Source organism: Puntigrus tetrazona, chromosome 11 (assembly GCF_018831695.1).
Source record: "Puntigrus tetrazona isolate hp1 chromosome 11, ASM1883169v1, whole genome shotgun sequence".
Classification (NCBI taxonomy): Eukaryota; Metazoa; Chordata; class Actinopteri; order Cypriniformes; family Cyprinidae; genus Puntigrus; species Puntigrus tetrazona.
Window position 1 is genome coordinate 3496095 of NC_056709.1, and position 15911 is coordinate 3512005.

The following is a 15911-nucleotide window of genomic DNA, read 5'->3' on the forward strand; positions in this document are numbered from 1 at the left end:
GACAGAGGCTCTCCTTAAAGACATTCAATCCCAGCCGCATCCTCAAAAATATGCGGGCGGCGTGTGCGGTCCGTGAAGGCGCGCGCGCGCGTGTGTTTATCTGTTCTATCTTTCTGCCTCGTGCGTTTGCGAAAAGACCCTTATGAATTCCTGGCTTCTTGCATTCTCATCCGCTTCGTATCTGTCTAGTCGAACCGTGATGATAGCTTGCGTGAGTCCCTCCGACCGAGACTTCATGGAGACCCTGAACACGCTGAAGTACGCCAATCGGGCCCGCAACATCAAGAACAAAGTGATCGTGAACCAGGACAAAACCAGCCAGCAGATCAGCGCCTTACGAGCAGAGATCGCGCGCCTGCAGATGGAGATCATGGAGTACAAAGCGGTAAGGAGAAGGAGTTTTTTTTTTTCCCCACCAGCAAATACCCTCAAGTGGACAATTCAAAGAGACAATCATTTACTCTCCCCCTCCATATAAAAAAAAAGTTCTTCTGTGGAACAAAGAGACTTTGTAGAATATCCTGGCTGTTCATTTCCAAACTGTGGCAGTGGATGGGTGACTGGGATGTCGAGTTTGTAATATTACAACAAAAAAAGTACACACATTTTGCATACAACTTCCAAGTGCACATTCCATGTGTTTTCCAAGTTTATGAAATACCCCTAAAAAAGTAGTTCTTCGCCCTCCACCAACATTTTGGGTGAATTGGGCAATTTCACACACTAGACCCCCCTTAAAAATCTAAAGGGGCTGTCCGTCCAATAAATTTCAGTGTATTATTTAAGTGTCTTTATAATATTTGTATGAATTTGTTACCTGCACATTAACTTGAGAGTTAGGTTTTACGAAGACATGCGGTTTGTAGGTAAAAAGTCTGCATTAATCGCAAAAATGTCAGCACCTCTTTTGTATGTTTTTGTATAAAATCTTACAATATAATATAATGATATAATTATAGGTATCATTTTATGTGCAAGTAAAACATCATAATGAATCTCTTTTGCACATTTTTGTAAAATCTACTCAAATTCTTGGTGGTTTGAGCGATCTAAATGTATTTAAATGTATTCATATCATATATAGATCAAAAAATGTTTGTCCAATCATATTCCATATTCCTTCTTCTCTGTAAACGGATCTATTGGCATACCTCCGCACCCCCTGTCCGCACGGACACGACACATCTTCAACACATTCATTGCAGACCGAGCGAAAATGGAAGTCATCCATTTCCTTCGGTTTAAAAAAGCTTGCAATAAGCGGCGTTTGCTTTCGCTTTCAAATTAGAGTCAATTTGGCGTCAATTGAATGCAATTAAAGCAACAACAAAATACAACATAGTACTTGTATTAACAAAATGAATAAATGGTCTGTTCTTGTTGCCATGGTGGGAAAGTGACATAATCTGAGTTAAAACCATTTATCGCAGCAGCTCTATTTTGTAGGAGGCCTGGTTATTTACGTGAAGTAAAGATCTCCGATATGGCCTACCTTACTTTTAATGATTCGATTTTACCTTCATAGTGGTGTTTTATGTACGAATCATAGGATCTTCAAACATCCAGTTTGGTGGTAATACGTCATCATGAATTGGTTGTGAGTTTATAGTACAGCCCTTTTTGTACGTTTTTGAACAATTTGTTCCCACACCTGAATGAACGAGGTGAACATAATACACATATCTTCTATGTACTATATCATATAGGCTTGGAACAATGACAGACTTCATTTCTGGGCGAATCTGAAGGACAGGCTTACCAACTCGGTTATCGGTTATCAGGATAGCAAACATAGGACACATGCCAGAATGATCTGCGCAGCAGGAGCCAGTTTACTGACTTGTCAGGATATTTTATTACTTGTTTATTTTACCACAGAGGAAACAATTTGAGCTGACACTGAAGCATCGAACAGCTAAACACTTCCTCTGTTACTAAATCAAATAGAGAACTTGCGGAAAGCAACGAGTCGGGTGACCTTGGTTCGTACCTACGCTTCTTTCCGCTCTATACTTCAGTGCCACCCAGTTGGTGCTCTAACTGTTTATTTAATAAGTCCAGAGGATGAGAGGGAGTCTGGGCTCGTGCATGATAAAATGGTTCAGCTCATGGGATCTCGCTGGAGTTAATGGAGCGTAGCAGCAGCTTAGCGCCTCGGCCTGACCTGGATGATAAATGGCCGCCGGTAGAAGTTAGCGATTAGCCATGATGGCTTTGAGAGAGTTGAGCCGCCCTGACAGAGAGACGGAGCGTGAAAAGATTGGGGGATTGCTGCTTGGGTCGGACGGGGTCGGTGCCTACCTATCTGTCTACCGCAGTCTTTGAAATTTTTTTTTCAGGGAAAACGAGTGGCCTGCGAGGATGGATCCGACGGCTTTAGCGATCTGTTTCAAGAGAACTCCATGCTCCAAAAAGAGAACGACACGCTACGCATGCGGGTCAAAGCCATGCAGGAAACCATCGACCACCTCAACACTCGAGTCACCCAGCTGCTCACCAACGGTGTCAACCTGCTGCTCACTAAGACTGGTGAGGGACTTCTAGTGGCTGGGCATTGGTTGTGTCTATATAGTACAGGGCCCTTTGAAATCACTTTCTGCCGCCCAACCTCAGCGTTTCTAGATTCCTAAGCAACTAAGTCCTAAGCAACAAGCATGTAAAATGGACCATTTGACAATTTGACCAATTGCATCACATTAACCATTTTCTCACAATCTCGCGTCTTATTTTTTACCAAATTTCTCACAATGAAATGCTGGCACAATGCCTTCCAATTAAATTTCAACAAAATTTGATGGGTTTCAATGAATACCTTTCTGTGCATGATATAACACTTGTTTTACTTGAATTGCATGGTAATATGCTCTGTTCATGTATGTCCGTGTATTTATGTCCTCATATGTGAGGCAACAGACTCTGAAATAACCATCAGCTTCTCTCGCTTCATCACTCGCTTCATTCTGCATCATGCGTTCGCACACAGACATGCAGAACATCCTATTTTTACAGATTAATATTTACAGAAACTAGTCCATACCACACTTTGGTTAAAGACTCTAATCATAAGGTTTTAATAGTATGACTGGATGACATTTATTATATAATCAGTGTTGATGATTCTGATGTTGATATAAATGTTACATGAATATTTAAATGCTTGTAATGCATTTTTGAGATTTAGTTAGAGATTTGTTTCCTAACTTCATTTTAGTTCTGAAATCGCTTTTTTCTGGCTTTTCCAAACATCACTGTTTAGTGATTTTTGTTATCGCTCTTTGAACAGGCGAAACGAACGAGGAGATCGGCAATCTAATCCAGAACTACATTCGAGAAATCGAAGAGCTGAGGTATTGCGATATTCTGCTCATGACACGTTTGGATGCGAATTTCTCATCGGAGTGGTAGGAAACGATGACTCGTATGTCTCTGGCTTTCAGGTCTAAGCTGCTGGAGAGCGAGGCCATGAACGAGTCTCTGAGGCGTAGTTTGTCTCGGCTCTCCGCCCGCTCTCCATACCCAGCCTCTCACCCCTCTACTCCAGCACTCCCTCTTGGCTCCTCCCCTTCTGTTTCCGTGGATGCAGAGATGACAGATGTGATTCGTCAGGCCAAATTAGATGTGGAGAGGCTGAAGAAGAAAGAGAGAAATCAGAGGAGGAAGAGGTGAGGTTCATTTTATCCCTTGGTTTATTTGCAGTTTTATTTAATTGATTGATTGCATAATAAATAAAATAAAGTTTCTCATAGTCATTGTTCTATGTATTTGTTCATTGTGTGCATGTGTTTTTTTTATTCATATTTTTTAATTCATTTTTAATTCATACATATATATATATATATATATATATATACATATGCATGCACACACACACACACACATATAACACACAAACACACACACATATATATATATATATGTATATATGTATGTATATATATATATGTATTATGTGTCTTTGTGCACGTTTTTTTATTTATATATTATATATTAAATATATGTGTATATGTATATACAGTATGTATACGTGTATATATAACATACACAAAACTTATTACTCCATGGAAGATAGGTCCTGAAGTGTGTTTTTTAAACTATATGATCACATGTAAAATTAAATGTTTTCAGACTACAATAACAACAGCATATATGAATTATTTAATACTATAAAATCAGTCATTAAGTGAGGGACCTTGCTGCAGGACGTCTCGGGTTGTCTTGACACTTTGTGTCTATGTGTCTGGCTCTATCTCTTCTGATGGTATCAGAGGTCTTGTAGCTTATTCCACTGATTGTGTATTTGGAAGACTTTAATACGCTTGTCCTCTTCTGTTTTATGTCACTAAGCCAATAAGAGACTGTAAAATGTGCCAGAATTAGATTTATCTCTGTGTTTGTGCCAGTATGTCCCGACCGACTCACTCAAACTAAGGACAGTAAGCTGGCACGGACACAAGTATCTCTCAGTAAAATCGTTCGTCATTATGAATATGACTACAGAAGCGATCCGCTCTCAGATTGGCTCTAATGTGGCTGTAATGGGAGAGAGGCCACGGGCAATTTGTGAGCCCAACATTACAAAATTACTACTGGAAGTCTCGGCTGACCTGCAAAGGCTAAAAGCAGAAGACCCAGGATAAATCTCTGCACTGTATGAGTCCCTGTGGTGCCATTACATGACTATTAAATGATGTTTGCATCCAGTGTTGGTGGAATTGTCGGAATTATGGCCCTATTTTTTTTTGTGCAAACTACTGTGATGAATGTGCTTTGTTTATGCATGTATTTGAGAATAGATCGCCTTTTTTTCAGTCCTGAGAAAGAAAAAGGTTTGAAGAAGAGGGCCAAGCTCTATCCTCAAGAAAACGGAGAAAAGAGCGAGAATGGGTTGAGCAGGGAAAACGAAGAGAGACGAGAAAACGGAGACGGAGACTCTGACAATGAACCTGAGGAGGTGAGAGAAAGAAGATATGTTTATTACATCCCAACTGGCCTGCTTTTAACAAAGAGGTTTAAAAAAAGTCCTGTTATTCTGAGAAAAAAGTGTTTTATGAGAATGAAAGCATTTGTAATGCAAGAATGATTTATGGCAGTGTGAATAAATACGCAAACAGAGAAGAAACTATTTGAATAAGTGAAATATTATATATCGCAAACAGTGAATTAATAAAAATAAAATTCCTAAATTACGAGATTTAAGTCTTCGTTTTTTAATGTAAATATTACAATGGAGATGTAACATAAAAAAAATAATGTTGCAATAATGTGTTTATTATTTGCAGAAGGAAAAGTTGTAATATTTTGAAATTTGTTTAAAGAATAAAAAAAATTGCAAAATAACATGTTGAGTATTAATATTAAAGAAGAGGCTACATGGTAGTGTTTTATAATAATAAATCATAAAATAACTAAAAAGTGGTAATATAACAGACATAATAAAGAAAATAAAAGTGCTAGATGGCCTTTTCTCAAAATTATTATTGCATAAATAAAGCTGTAAAATGCAAGTGATTAGGCATAATGTATATGAAAAATGTTGCTTAAAGCCTTTATGTATAACACATTATAAAAGTGTTTTTGTCGTAAAGATGCATTTTGTCTTACACTGTGCATATTAAATTCTGTTATTATTATTTCAAGATGTAATGAATTCCAATGCACATTATGAATAATTAATGAATTATACCCTTTAATAACTCTTTATAATGCATTGTACATAAAAGTAGTACACAAAGTATTACCAAAGTTTTAAATGATATATAAGTGTTTTGTGTGAAAAGCAGCCTTTTTGTTTGGTTTCTCTGTGCAGGATGGCATGTATCCTCTTCAGGAGGACGATCACGGCGAGAGTGGCTGTGATGAAGAAGAGGAGGAGGAGGAGGAGGAAGAGGAGACCAGGGAGGAGGACGAGTTCGACAGCGACGAGAGCCTGGTGGATTCCGACTCTGACTCGGACGAGAAAGGTGCTGAAATGCATTTATTGAATTATATTTGTACTGAAATACTATCAATATTTCTGCTTTTAGCTTCTCACACAAGAGGGTGCAAAAAATGAAATGACTAATGCATGCTTCTCCAAAGCAATAAAATTCTTTGAAACAAGTCCATAACAAGTGTCTAAACCATATATAATTAAATACGTCGCTTAAACCATTAGAAACAAAAATGATCTTGTATGTACTGCATGTATATCCTTATGAAAAAGAAGTTTATTTAACTTTGTAATAAGTAATAAAATGTTGACCCATGAAGAGGTAATAATGTCAAATAAAAAGTATAATTCATACACTAGAAAGTGGGCTAATTTAGTCCAAAGGATTATTGAAATATTTGTATACATACACACACACACACACATATATATATATATATATATATATATATATATATATATATATATATATATATATATATATATATATATATATACACACACACACACACACACACACACACACACACACACACACACACACACTTAAAGTATATTTTAAATATACTTGAACCTTACTTGATAAAACAAAAAGTACTATACTTCAAATTTGTTAAGGGTAGTTAACTAACAGTGATAAACATAAGAGCATTTTCTCATCTAAAAACGAATGACACTTACATGGTCATCACATCTTGCGTGCCACTGCTAAGCTTTTTATTTGAGCTCTGCCGGATATAATCGAAATTCCCTTTCGCGTAACGCTGACATTGTGACCTGTGGCCCCTCGTCTCTCAGTCAGCTTACAGGCTGATCTCGCAGACCTGACGTGTGAGATCGAGATCAAGCAGAGACTCATCGATGAGCTGGAGAACAGCCAGCGGCGGCTCCTGACGCTGAAGAGCCAGTACGAGGAGAAACTGATTCTGCTCCAGAACAAGATCAGAGACACGCAGCTGGAGAGAGACCGCGTGCTGCACAACCTCAGTGAGCTTCACATCTATCTGTAGAGAAATCGCTTCCGTTGTCATTGATGCATTTCTGCTATTTTTACACGCCAAAGGCCCCAAAAGTATATAAATAGGCGTTTAAAGGGTTAGCCAACCCTTTAACTTACCTTCATGTTGTTCCAAACCTAAGAAATGATGATCTTTAGAACATTAATGAACGGTAACAATTCTTCCGTCATTTTCTGATTGATTTCAGTGTCCATGGAGAACTACACCGAGGAGAAAGCCAGCAAGATCAAGTCAGACTACGAGAAGCGTCTGAAGGAGATGAACCGAGACCTGCTGAAGCTGCAGGCCGCTCAGAAGGAGCATGCGCGTCTTCTGAAGAACCAGGGCCGCTACGAGAGAGAGCTTAAGAAACTGCAGTCGGAGGTGGCCGAGATGAAAAAGGCGAAGGTGAGAGCCGGGGCTTTATTTTTAGAAATATGCCGCCCCCTTGAGGCCATCAGGAGGAAAAAAAAAACTAAACATTGCATCGGTTTCATCAGCTTCAAAGATAACGGAGTGTAATCGAGAATGAAGACATTTGCCGTGTCAAACTCTTATTTTAATATTGTAATTAAAATACCAGCTTTCCCATGAGTGAAGAATTTTTATTCCTTAGGCGAAAAATGTGTCCCAGTTTGTGTGAGGTACTTGCTTTTTTTTCCAGCATTAGAAAAGTCACTACACATGCATGATAGACTAATGTTGAACTATTTGGGGCAGGATTATTGTGTGTTATCGAAAAAAAAAAAAAAAACCAAGGTTTGAAATAAGTATATCCCATGATGCAGCCTGCTTGATTTGACTGTCGCTCTCCAGTGTGTCAGATGCACCGGAAATAAGCACGGCCACATATTTTAATACCTATATTTTCACTTATTTAATAATCCTGGCAAATGAAATGTTTTCTCTAGGAGTAATTTAAAAATAACCTCATGTTAAACATTCTTGTTTAACGGTATGCACTGTAAACATTTCCAATTCTAATATTGCATACTGCTTGGAAACATAGCACTACTTCTTTTTTTTTTTTTTTGCTGATAGACACCACTGCATCTAAGTAGTTTCTTACAGTGCTTGCTTTTCATCCCACCTGTAGGTAGCTCTAATGAAGCAGATGAAGGAGGAGCAGCAGCGGAGGAGGATGATCGATGCCAAGAGGAACCGAGAAATCGCACAACTGAAGAAAGAGCAGCGGCGACAAGAGGTTTGACTGAATAACGTTTAAAAAGAGTCTTTATCCTGGCATATAAGGCTTAGTTTACCCCAAAATCAAACCTTTCAAGTCTTTCCAAACCTGTAAGACCTTCGTTCGTCTTTGGAACCAGAATGAAGATATTTTTGATTACGTCGGAGAGCGCTCTGACCCTCCAGAGACAGCTGAAATGATCCAGGTCCAGAAACGTAGCAAATACATTGGTAAAACAGTCCATGTGACGTCGGTGGCTCAGCTTTAGTTTTGCGACGCTAAGAAAAAACATCATGAAACACTCTTCAAAATGGCGGAAGACGTAGAAGAATGGAAATAAATAGTTATTTTAGTTCTTTGTAGCATCTAAGTTGATCATCATATGATATATTTACTAATGTTACGTTTCTGGACATGGGAACGTTTCAGTATTGCTGTCTATGGAGGGTCAGAATTGGCTCTTAATTCGTGCTCCGAAGGTCTTACGGGTTTGGAACGACATTAGGGTGAGTGATAGTAACAGGATTTTAATTTTGGGGTGAACTAACCCTTTAAAGCCCGCATGAACCGAAAATTGGCAACCAATTTTTTACTTCCGTATTGTGAGGTACTTCAGAAAGAATAAGCAAACTAGAAGGTGCGGGGTTTTTTTTCTTCTGCTAGTTGATTGGATTTAGAAAATGAACACTAACAGTTTAAGCATTGTTTCCTTTCTCTGCGCTCCGTTAGTATCAGATCCGAGCGTTGGAGTCCCAGAAGCGTCAGCAGGAGATGGTGTTGCGGAGGAAGACTCAGGAGGTAACTGCGCTGAGGCGGATGGCCAAGCCCATGTCGGAGCGCGTGGCCGGACGCGTGGCCCGCAGACTGACCAGTGTGGACTCCGGAGCAGAGCTGTCCACCGGCACCACAACCACCTCCTCCGAGCACGAGTCCACTCGCTCGGTGTCCAGCATCATACGCCAGTGGAACACCAAGCTCAATGGGTTCCTGGGAGAGAATGAGAGCCACAGGACCGGAGGAAACCTGGCCAGGTCAGTGATGCCCACTCCGGTGACCCGGCGAATGTTTCTCAAGGGAGTATCTCATGTTCACTGCCTTTATTTGAGCAAAAAACTGTGGCGTTGCGAGGTATAATTACAATTTCATATAACTTACAAGTAATTATAACAAGCTCTCAGAAAATTCTGCAGGTTTACGAGGTGGTGTATTGTAATCACTTGATTGCAATATAGCATGAACGCACCTTTATTATCGATAATTATTTACTTTTTTGGTATGCATTTTTACGTTTACCTTCTCTTTGTCAGGTTTCTTCATTCTTTGATGAATAGAAAGCTCAAAAAATTATTTAAAACAATATTTTGTAACTTTTATGTCTCTGTCACATTTGACACTTTTGATTTGAATATAATATTTCCTTTAAATAAATACATACTTTTTTTATACAACCTTCAAAACGATAATAATCATAATAAGAACTACTTATATCACTCCAAACAAATCTGTGTCTCAATCCTGTCTTAAATTATTACTATGTTCCCATATTTCCCGCATAATTCATCACAATATGGAAGTAAAATGTAAAGGTTTCATTTAAAAAATTGTTAGATCAGTTAGGTTACAATCCCATGACTTTTGGCCCTCAAGCAGTTAATAAACAGTACTGCATGCATGTTACAGAAGAACCAGAGCTACTTTCATCTGTTTATGTCTATGATGAATCATGCAGGTGTATCGTAGTAATTCGGGACAAGCCAAAAACACTTCTTGCAAAATGCGTTCATGGTACATTCGCTTATTATATACATTTTGTAAACGACGCATTACAGTATGAACTATATTGTGTATCTGTATTTGTTTTCAGTAGCAGAAAGAAGTTCCAGCGAAAGAGTACGAGCACAAGTTTTTCAAAGACAGCCCGTCAGAAGTGGCAGTCTCTGGAGAGGAGGATCATGGATATTGTGATGCAGAGAATGACCATCACTAATGTGGAAGCTGATATGGATCGCCTTATTAAGGTGATTTTTTTTGTATTTATATCTCTTTCGCATGTTACATTATGCATTATACGCGTTATGTTTTGCGCGTTTAACGAAGTGACAGTCCAGCAATAAAGAGCTCTGCGCTCGATCGTTGTCCCTCACTTCCAGAAACGCGAGGAGCTGTCCATGCAGCAGGAGGCGCTGTTGCGCAAGAGAGAAAAGTTACTGAACGAGGGCTTCGGAGAAGATGAGGAGGAGAGGCTCCTCCAGGAGATGAACGAGGAGATTGAGGTTCTCAATGCTAACATTGACTACATCAGCGACAGTCTGTCAGACTGCCAGGCCACCATTGTACAGATCGAGGAGACAAAGGTACGTGCTTGCTTGCTTGTGTGTAGGGGTGCAACGGTTCTGGATTTTGTGGGTATGATTATTATGCATTTATTCATTTCACAACATTATTAATGCGTAAAATCGCATGAACGCTCTTTAAGTATTAAAGTGTTATTGATTGCTGATTTTTGAAATGGAAATAACGGTGTATATAACAATAAATAATAATAATAATAAAAAAGTCCACGACAGTATTTCTGTTTTGAATATAACAAACGGAAAAATATCGCAAAAGCGCTTAATGTTACTTATGCATAATGCTAAAACAAGAATAGTTAATAAAGTATCGATAACATACAACTAATTTTAACTTTATTTATCCCACAGGGGAAACGATCACTAATGATCATAATCATCATCAATGTACAGCTAGCTGTGCGTTATCCCTTATGCATTCACTCTTTAGCAGCAGTTTTTTACGTCAATATTTAAATGACACCTTCTCTGTGTGCCCAAAACGGTCCCACACTATCGACAGACATTTCTCTGGAGGAAATAAAGGATTCCTGTTTGGTCCATCTGTCGCAGTTAATAATGCGTGTAGTATCTTCAGTGGTCCGTGTCTCTAAGCACATTGTTCTGGGACAGTCTCGTTCCGTGTAACAGAAACGCTCTTTAGTTGTACGTAGTAGAATCACACCTCACTGATATTTGTACGTTTTTTTTTTTCATATCTGTCAAACGGTGTTTGTTTTAGGATGAGCTGGACTCGGTGGACACCTCAGTGGTCATCAGTTCCTGCTCGCTGGCCGAAGCGCGCGCCCTCCTGGACTACTTCCTCAAAGCCTCTATTGACAAGGCAATTTTTTTACAATTATTTTTTTCAGCCGCAGTGAAGATGTGGTTACATTTTTTTTTTTTTTTTTTTTTTTTTTTTTTTCAAACATATGCTGATCTTTTTATTCGCCAAAAAGAAAAATTGCATCGTGGTTTCCATAAATTATAAAATTAATAAAAAAAAATGATGCTGATAATTCAGCTTTAAATAACATGAATAAATTTGTTAGTAATATATGTTTTTAAGTATTTGTTAAATTGTAGTATTCCAAACTATTACTATTATATTTATATTTATATTTATTTATAATATATTTAAATGCAGCCTCGGAGACTTCTTCCTGACCCCAGACATGTGAATCATGTCTCTTTGTGTATGTAGGGGTTACAGGTTGCTCAAAAAGAAGCTCAGATCCGGCTGCTGGAGGGTCAGCTGCGGCAGACGGATGTCATGGGCTCTTCCCAAAATCACATGATCCTGGACGCTCTCAGGGAAAAGGCGGAGTGTATCCCTGAGCTGCAAGCTCTAATCCACAATGTCCAGCAAGGTCAGTAATCAGTCACGAGTATTCATGAACATTATATTTTTCCTGCCCGATTCGATCCGAGTAGCTCAGCTTTTTGTATTCGCTTAAAAATAAACTTGCAGTTTTGTTTGTAATTATGGCGTTAATTGATGGTTTTGTTTCACGCGTCCCTCAGAGAATGGCTACGCGAGCACAGATGAGGATGCGTCTGAGTTCAGTCAGGCGTCAGAGGGCGGGTATGAATGCATTCTTCCAGCACGTTCGTAGACGACCGTCACAATCAAATCTCAATTTTAAACATCTCTGTTTAACGTCCTGCTACAGGTTTTCCCAGATGAAGTTGTCTGCGAGTCAAGACGACTTTAAGATGAAGGTAAAGTTCAAAATATTGTGTATCAAGCAGTATTTTATCGCATCGCTATATCGAACGGGCTTTTTTTTTGTTCTGTGTGTCACAACCAGCAGATGGCAGTAAAGCGTTTTGAAATATTTGCTCTCGCAGGTTGAGCCTCGGCTGTCTGCACAAATGAAGGCGGTGTCAGCTGAGTATTTGGGTCCGATTCTGGACCTCTCCTCCAAGAACATCACCAAGTCCCTGGCTTCTCTGTCAGAGATCCATGAGAACGGCCTGGTCCTCAAAGAGCCCTATTCCAGAGAGCTGGTGTCTCGAACCATCAGCCTGCCTGTCAGAGGACACACTTTGTGAGTGGAACCATACTGGAATAAATTATATTCCGTTGTAAGGGATCAGGGTGTGATGAGAATTTTGGATTCTGTCTCCTCACAGTTATTCGGTTATTTTGAACGTAACACAATTTGTATGCTGATGTTTCAGCCCAAGGCAATCCAGAGGATCTGACACATCTCCCTTAACAAGGAGGCAGTCGTACGACCGAGGCCAGCCATATAGGTAACTTCATCACCAAAAATCTGCCTAATAATGTTTCAGGTTAACGTTTCCAATTGATATCTGGAGTAAAAGAGAGTTATTACAGTTTCATTATGCTTCCTAAAGACAGGACAAAAATCACAACTTGAAAATTTTGCTGTCTACTTTTATTTGTTGTATCTTTTTGTGATGTGTTAACGTGGCTTTAGCTTACAAAATAATTAAAAAAAAAAAACATTGATTGAATTGATTGAGTCAGTCAATGAATCAATAGCACAGTAATTAAAATACATACATTTAAAAAAAAAAAAAAAAAAAGCTTTTTGTATCTAAAAGCAAAGCCATTTTCCCAAGATGTTTTCTTAGGATTGTTTTCGTAGACATATTGTAATATCACAGAGTTTAAAATAAATATATAGTATAAATCTGCTTTTTTTAAATTAAAATATAGGAAGTGGTCCATAAATGGATGCATACGTAGTGCGATTAATCTCATCCGAAATAAGTTTGCATACAGTGTATATTTATTATGAAAATTGTATATTTATATATAAAATTTATATTTATATATATTTAATTTATACTTAAGAATAATGGTATGTTTATATGTTAATTATATTGATATATTACGTACAATATTAGAATATAGATGTATATACATGTAAATATTTTTCTAAATATAAATGATATTTACATATTTATATAAACATAACTATACACACTACGTATACGTATTATGTAAACAAAAACTTTGATTTTGGATTAACATTGTGTATAAGGTTAGCTTTTGAAGTGAAATGTTAGGTTTCAGTATGCCGTTACACTTCTTACTTTAATCAAACACGCTGTTTTTTTGTGCGTGTTGTTTTTCTTTTCTCTTTTTTATGTCAGAAGTCCGGAGATGGGCTACACCCCTCCCTCTTCCCCTCCACTGCGAACGCGCAACGACCGTAACGTCTTTTCCCGGCTGACAAGCAACCAGAGTCAGGGCTCAGCGCTCGACAAGTGAGTCACACACACACAAACACACACAGACAGCACGAGCTATTTATTATCTTGATTTAAAAAAAAAAAAACCAAATAATCATCAGAGGGGCTGATTTACCTTTAAGGTCTAATTCCTCGAACGTACCTGAGCATGGGATTTTGAATAAGCCCACATGTTATCCAGCTTTATTTAATTGCTTTCCTTTTTCACCCAGCTTGTTTTTTTTTTTTCCTTCGGCTATAAGTAAATGACTGCGCTTTCTGTCAGGTTACTCCAAGCGCTTCATTACGGTATTTTAATCCACTCGTTCGGTACCTCGGCGTTAACCCTGTGTGTGCCGCAGGCGTATCGATCTCTAATTGCAGTCGAATGGTTGGTATAACTCAAAGCCGACAGCAGAAGCTACTGTCAGTTCTCCGGCTCCTGTGAATTCTCATTATAACACCACAAGTGGGCACATTAGGGTAGAATAACCAATTATTCCACCCTCTGAAGATGGGTTTTGTTTGCACTTTCCTTCCATAATTGAATCAGCAGTGTCTGATATTGCCATAGAGAACTAAATTGGTCATTTGATGTGCCTGTCAGGGATTTATCTCATTATTTCTCCAACCCCTTGAATATTGCATTCCCCCGTCCGTGTGTGTGTGTGTGTGTGTGTGTGTGTGTGTGTGTGTGTGTGCGAGTGTGGGATAGGACACATATGGTAGCAGACCGTAGGTTTCTCTTAATGTCATTTCTACCAGGCCGCACCATTTCGTAGTTCGTTTACAGCGTTTGGCGTGCTTTCTATCCCGTTCGAAGTCATACAACCACCTTTAGCACAGTCATTTTGTGTTCTATGTTGAATTACCATAATTAGCACTATTTGCTAAGACAAACATCATTATTACTGTAGCTCATACTTAGAATTAGAGATTTGAACAAAGCCCTGACGGTGCAACCCTTCCGGCATCGTGTGACGCCTCAGATCTTGTGAACTTATCGAAGAGAAGCACGCCTTCATTTTTTAAAATTTCGTTTTATTTTTTAGAATTTAGACTTGAAATGTGTGCAAAAAAAAAAAAAAAAAAAAAGGTGAGGTTAACCCGTTAGCTCGCAGGTTCCACTTTGTGAGCATGAAAATTACATTTTTTTTCTAGTTAAATCGTTATCGTTAGAAGTCTTGAATGCTTTGAAGCACAGACTGGAGTTTGGTGTCTTTTTAAAGAAGAGTTTGGTGTCTTTTTAAAGAAGTAAAGAATGTTCTGAAAATTTCTGAAAGCATAAAATGTAAAAAAAAAAGTATATAAAATGTGTATTTTTTCAAATAATAACAAATGGTATATACAGTATGACAGTATTTATAATACTATTATTAATAATAAATAAAAATTTTAAGTCATCCTGCAGCCCTCTGATTGAGAACAATTGTTTTAGAATAAATACTCATTCATGTGTGTCTAAACTTTTGACCATGAACTGATAAAATCCCCTTTAGATGACATAAAAAGTAATAAAGATTAAACATTTTGTAGCAAAAACAAAATCTCAAACAAAAGGCTCTTTGAATTGTCTCCAAATATGGTGTTGTCAAAATGAGAAATTGAAAGACACAGTTAAATCAACTAATTATTATTATTATTGACAAAAGTATTGACATCAATGAAACCATGATTAGTCAAAAATTCATGGGGCTCATACTGACCCACTTTATGAGAATTTTGTAGTAATATGACCCAAAAATAAATTAATTAATAAAGAAATTAATGCCATTTTTTATTTAATTTTATTTGTTTGTGAAGTACCTTTCAGGCTGTTTGCTACAAACGTTAAAAATAATGTGTGTGTGTGTGTGTGTTTGTATGTGTGTGTATATACACAAATGACACTATTGGGTCAGTTTGACCCCTTTCTGGGGGTAAACCTGTATTAAAGTACTCATACAGTATTTAGGGACCAGAATAACAGGATTTTTGGACTAGCAATTTTGAAAGTACTGGTCATCATATGGACATTCACTTCGACAGTTATCATGCGGTGCTAATAAACTTCCTTCTTTCCCCCTTCTTTTTATTTAGATCTTTATTAGATCCTTTCTAATGTTTCCTGATGCGTCCTTACATTAATAATCTCACCTGGTAATGTTCATGTCAGTCACAGTCGGTGCGTCTCTCTCAGTATATACGCTGTAGCGTGATCTTAATTATTTTAGCCCATGAGACGCTTCGTCACTTGATTACTGATTGGTCCCTAATGGGCG

At 38.1% G+C, this 15911-nt stretch overlaps 1 protein-coding gene across 8 annotated transcripts in view; it reads left to right on the forward strand.

The window, feature by feature from the left end:
* kif21b (kinesin family member 21B) overlaps positions 1 to 15911 on the forward strand; it is a 64627-nt gene that overhangs the window by 28548 nt on the left and 20168 nt on the right. For 3 of the 8 annotated variants that reach the window (XM_043252395.1, XM_043252402.1, XM_043252399.1), the window contains exons 8-26: positions 190 to 385; positions 2340 to 2529; positions 3284 to 3347; positions 3438 to 3662; positions 4810 to 4951; positions 5807 to 5960; positions 6728 to 6916; positions 7136 to 7335; positions 8024 to 8131; positions 8843 to 9144; positions 9978 to 10131; positions 10264 to 10467; positions 11186 to 11287; positions 11648 to 11813; positions 11968 to 12028; positions 12117 to 12165; positions 12295 to 12494; positions 12628 to 12702; positions 13573 to 13686. In XM_043252395.1, coding sequence (XP_043108330.1) covers positions 190 to 385; positions 2340 to 2529; positions 3284 to 3347; positions 3438 to 3662; positions 4810 to 4951; positions 5807 to 5960; positions 6728 to 6916; positions 7136 to 7335; positions 8024 to 8131; positions 8843 to 9144; positions 9978 to 10131; positions 10264 to 10467; positions 11186 to 11287; positions 11648 to 11813; positions 11968 to 12028; positions 12117 to 12165; positions 12295 to 12494; positions 12628 to 12702; positions 13573 to 13686 — 2895 coding nt within the window. The remainder of the gene's footprint in view (positions 1 to 189; positions 386 to 2339; positions 2530 to 3283; positions 3348 to 3437; positions 3663 to 4809; positions 4952 to 5806; positions 5961 to 6727; positions 6917 to 7135; positions 7336 to 8023; positions 8132 to 8842; positions 9145 to 9977; positions 10132 to 10263; positions 10468 to 11185; positions 11288 to 11647; positions 11814 to 11967; positions 12029 to 12116; positions 12166 to 12294; positions 12495 to 12627; positions 12703 to 13572; positions 13687 to 15911) is intronic. The other 5 variants (XM_043252396.1, XM_043252401.1, XM_043252397.1 and 2 more) reach the window with 3 other exon arrangements.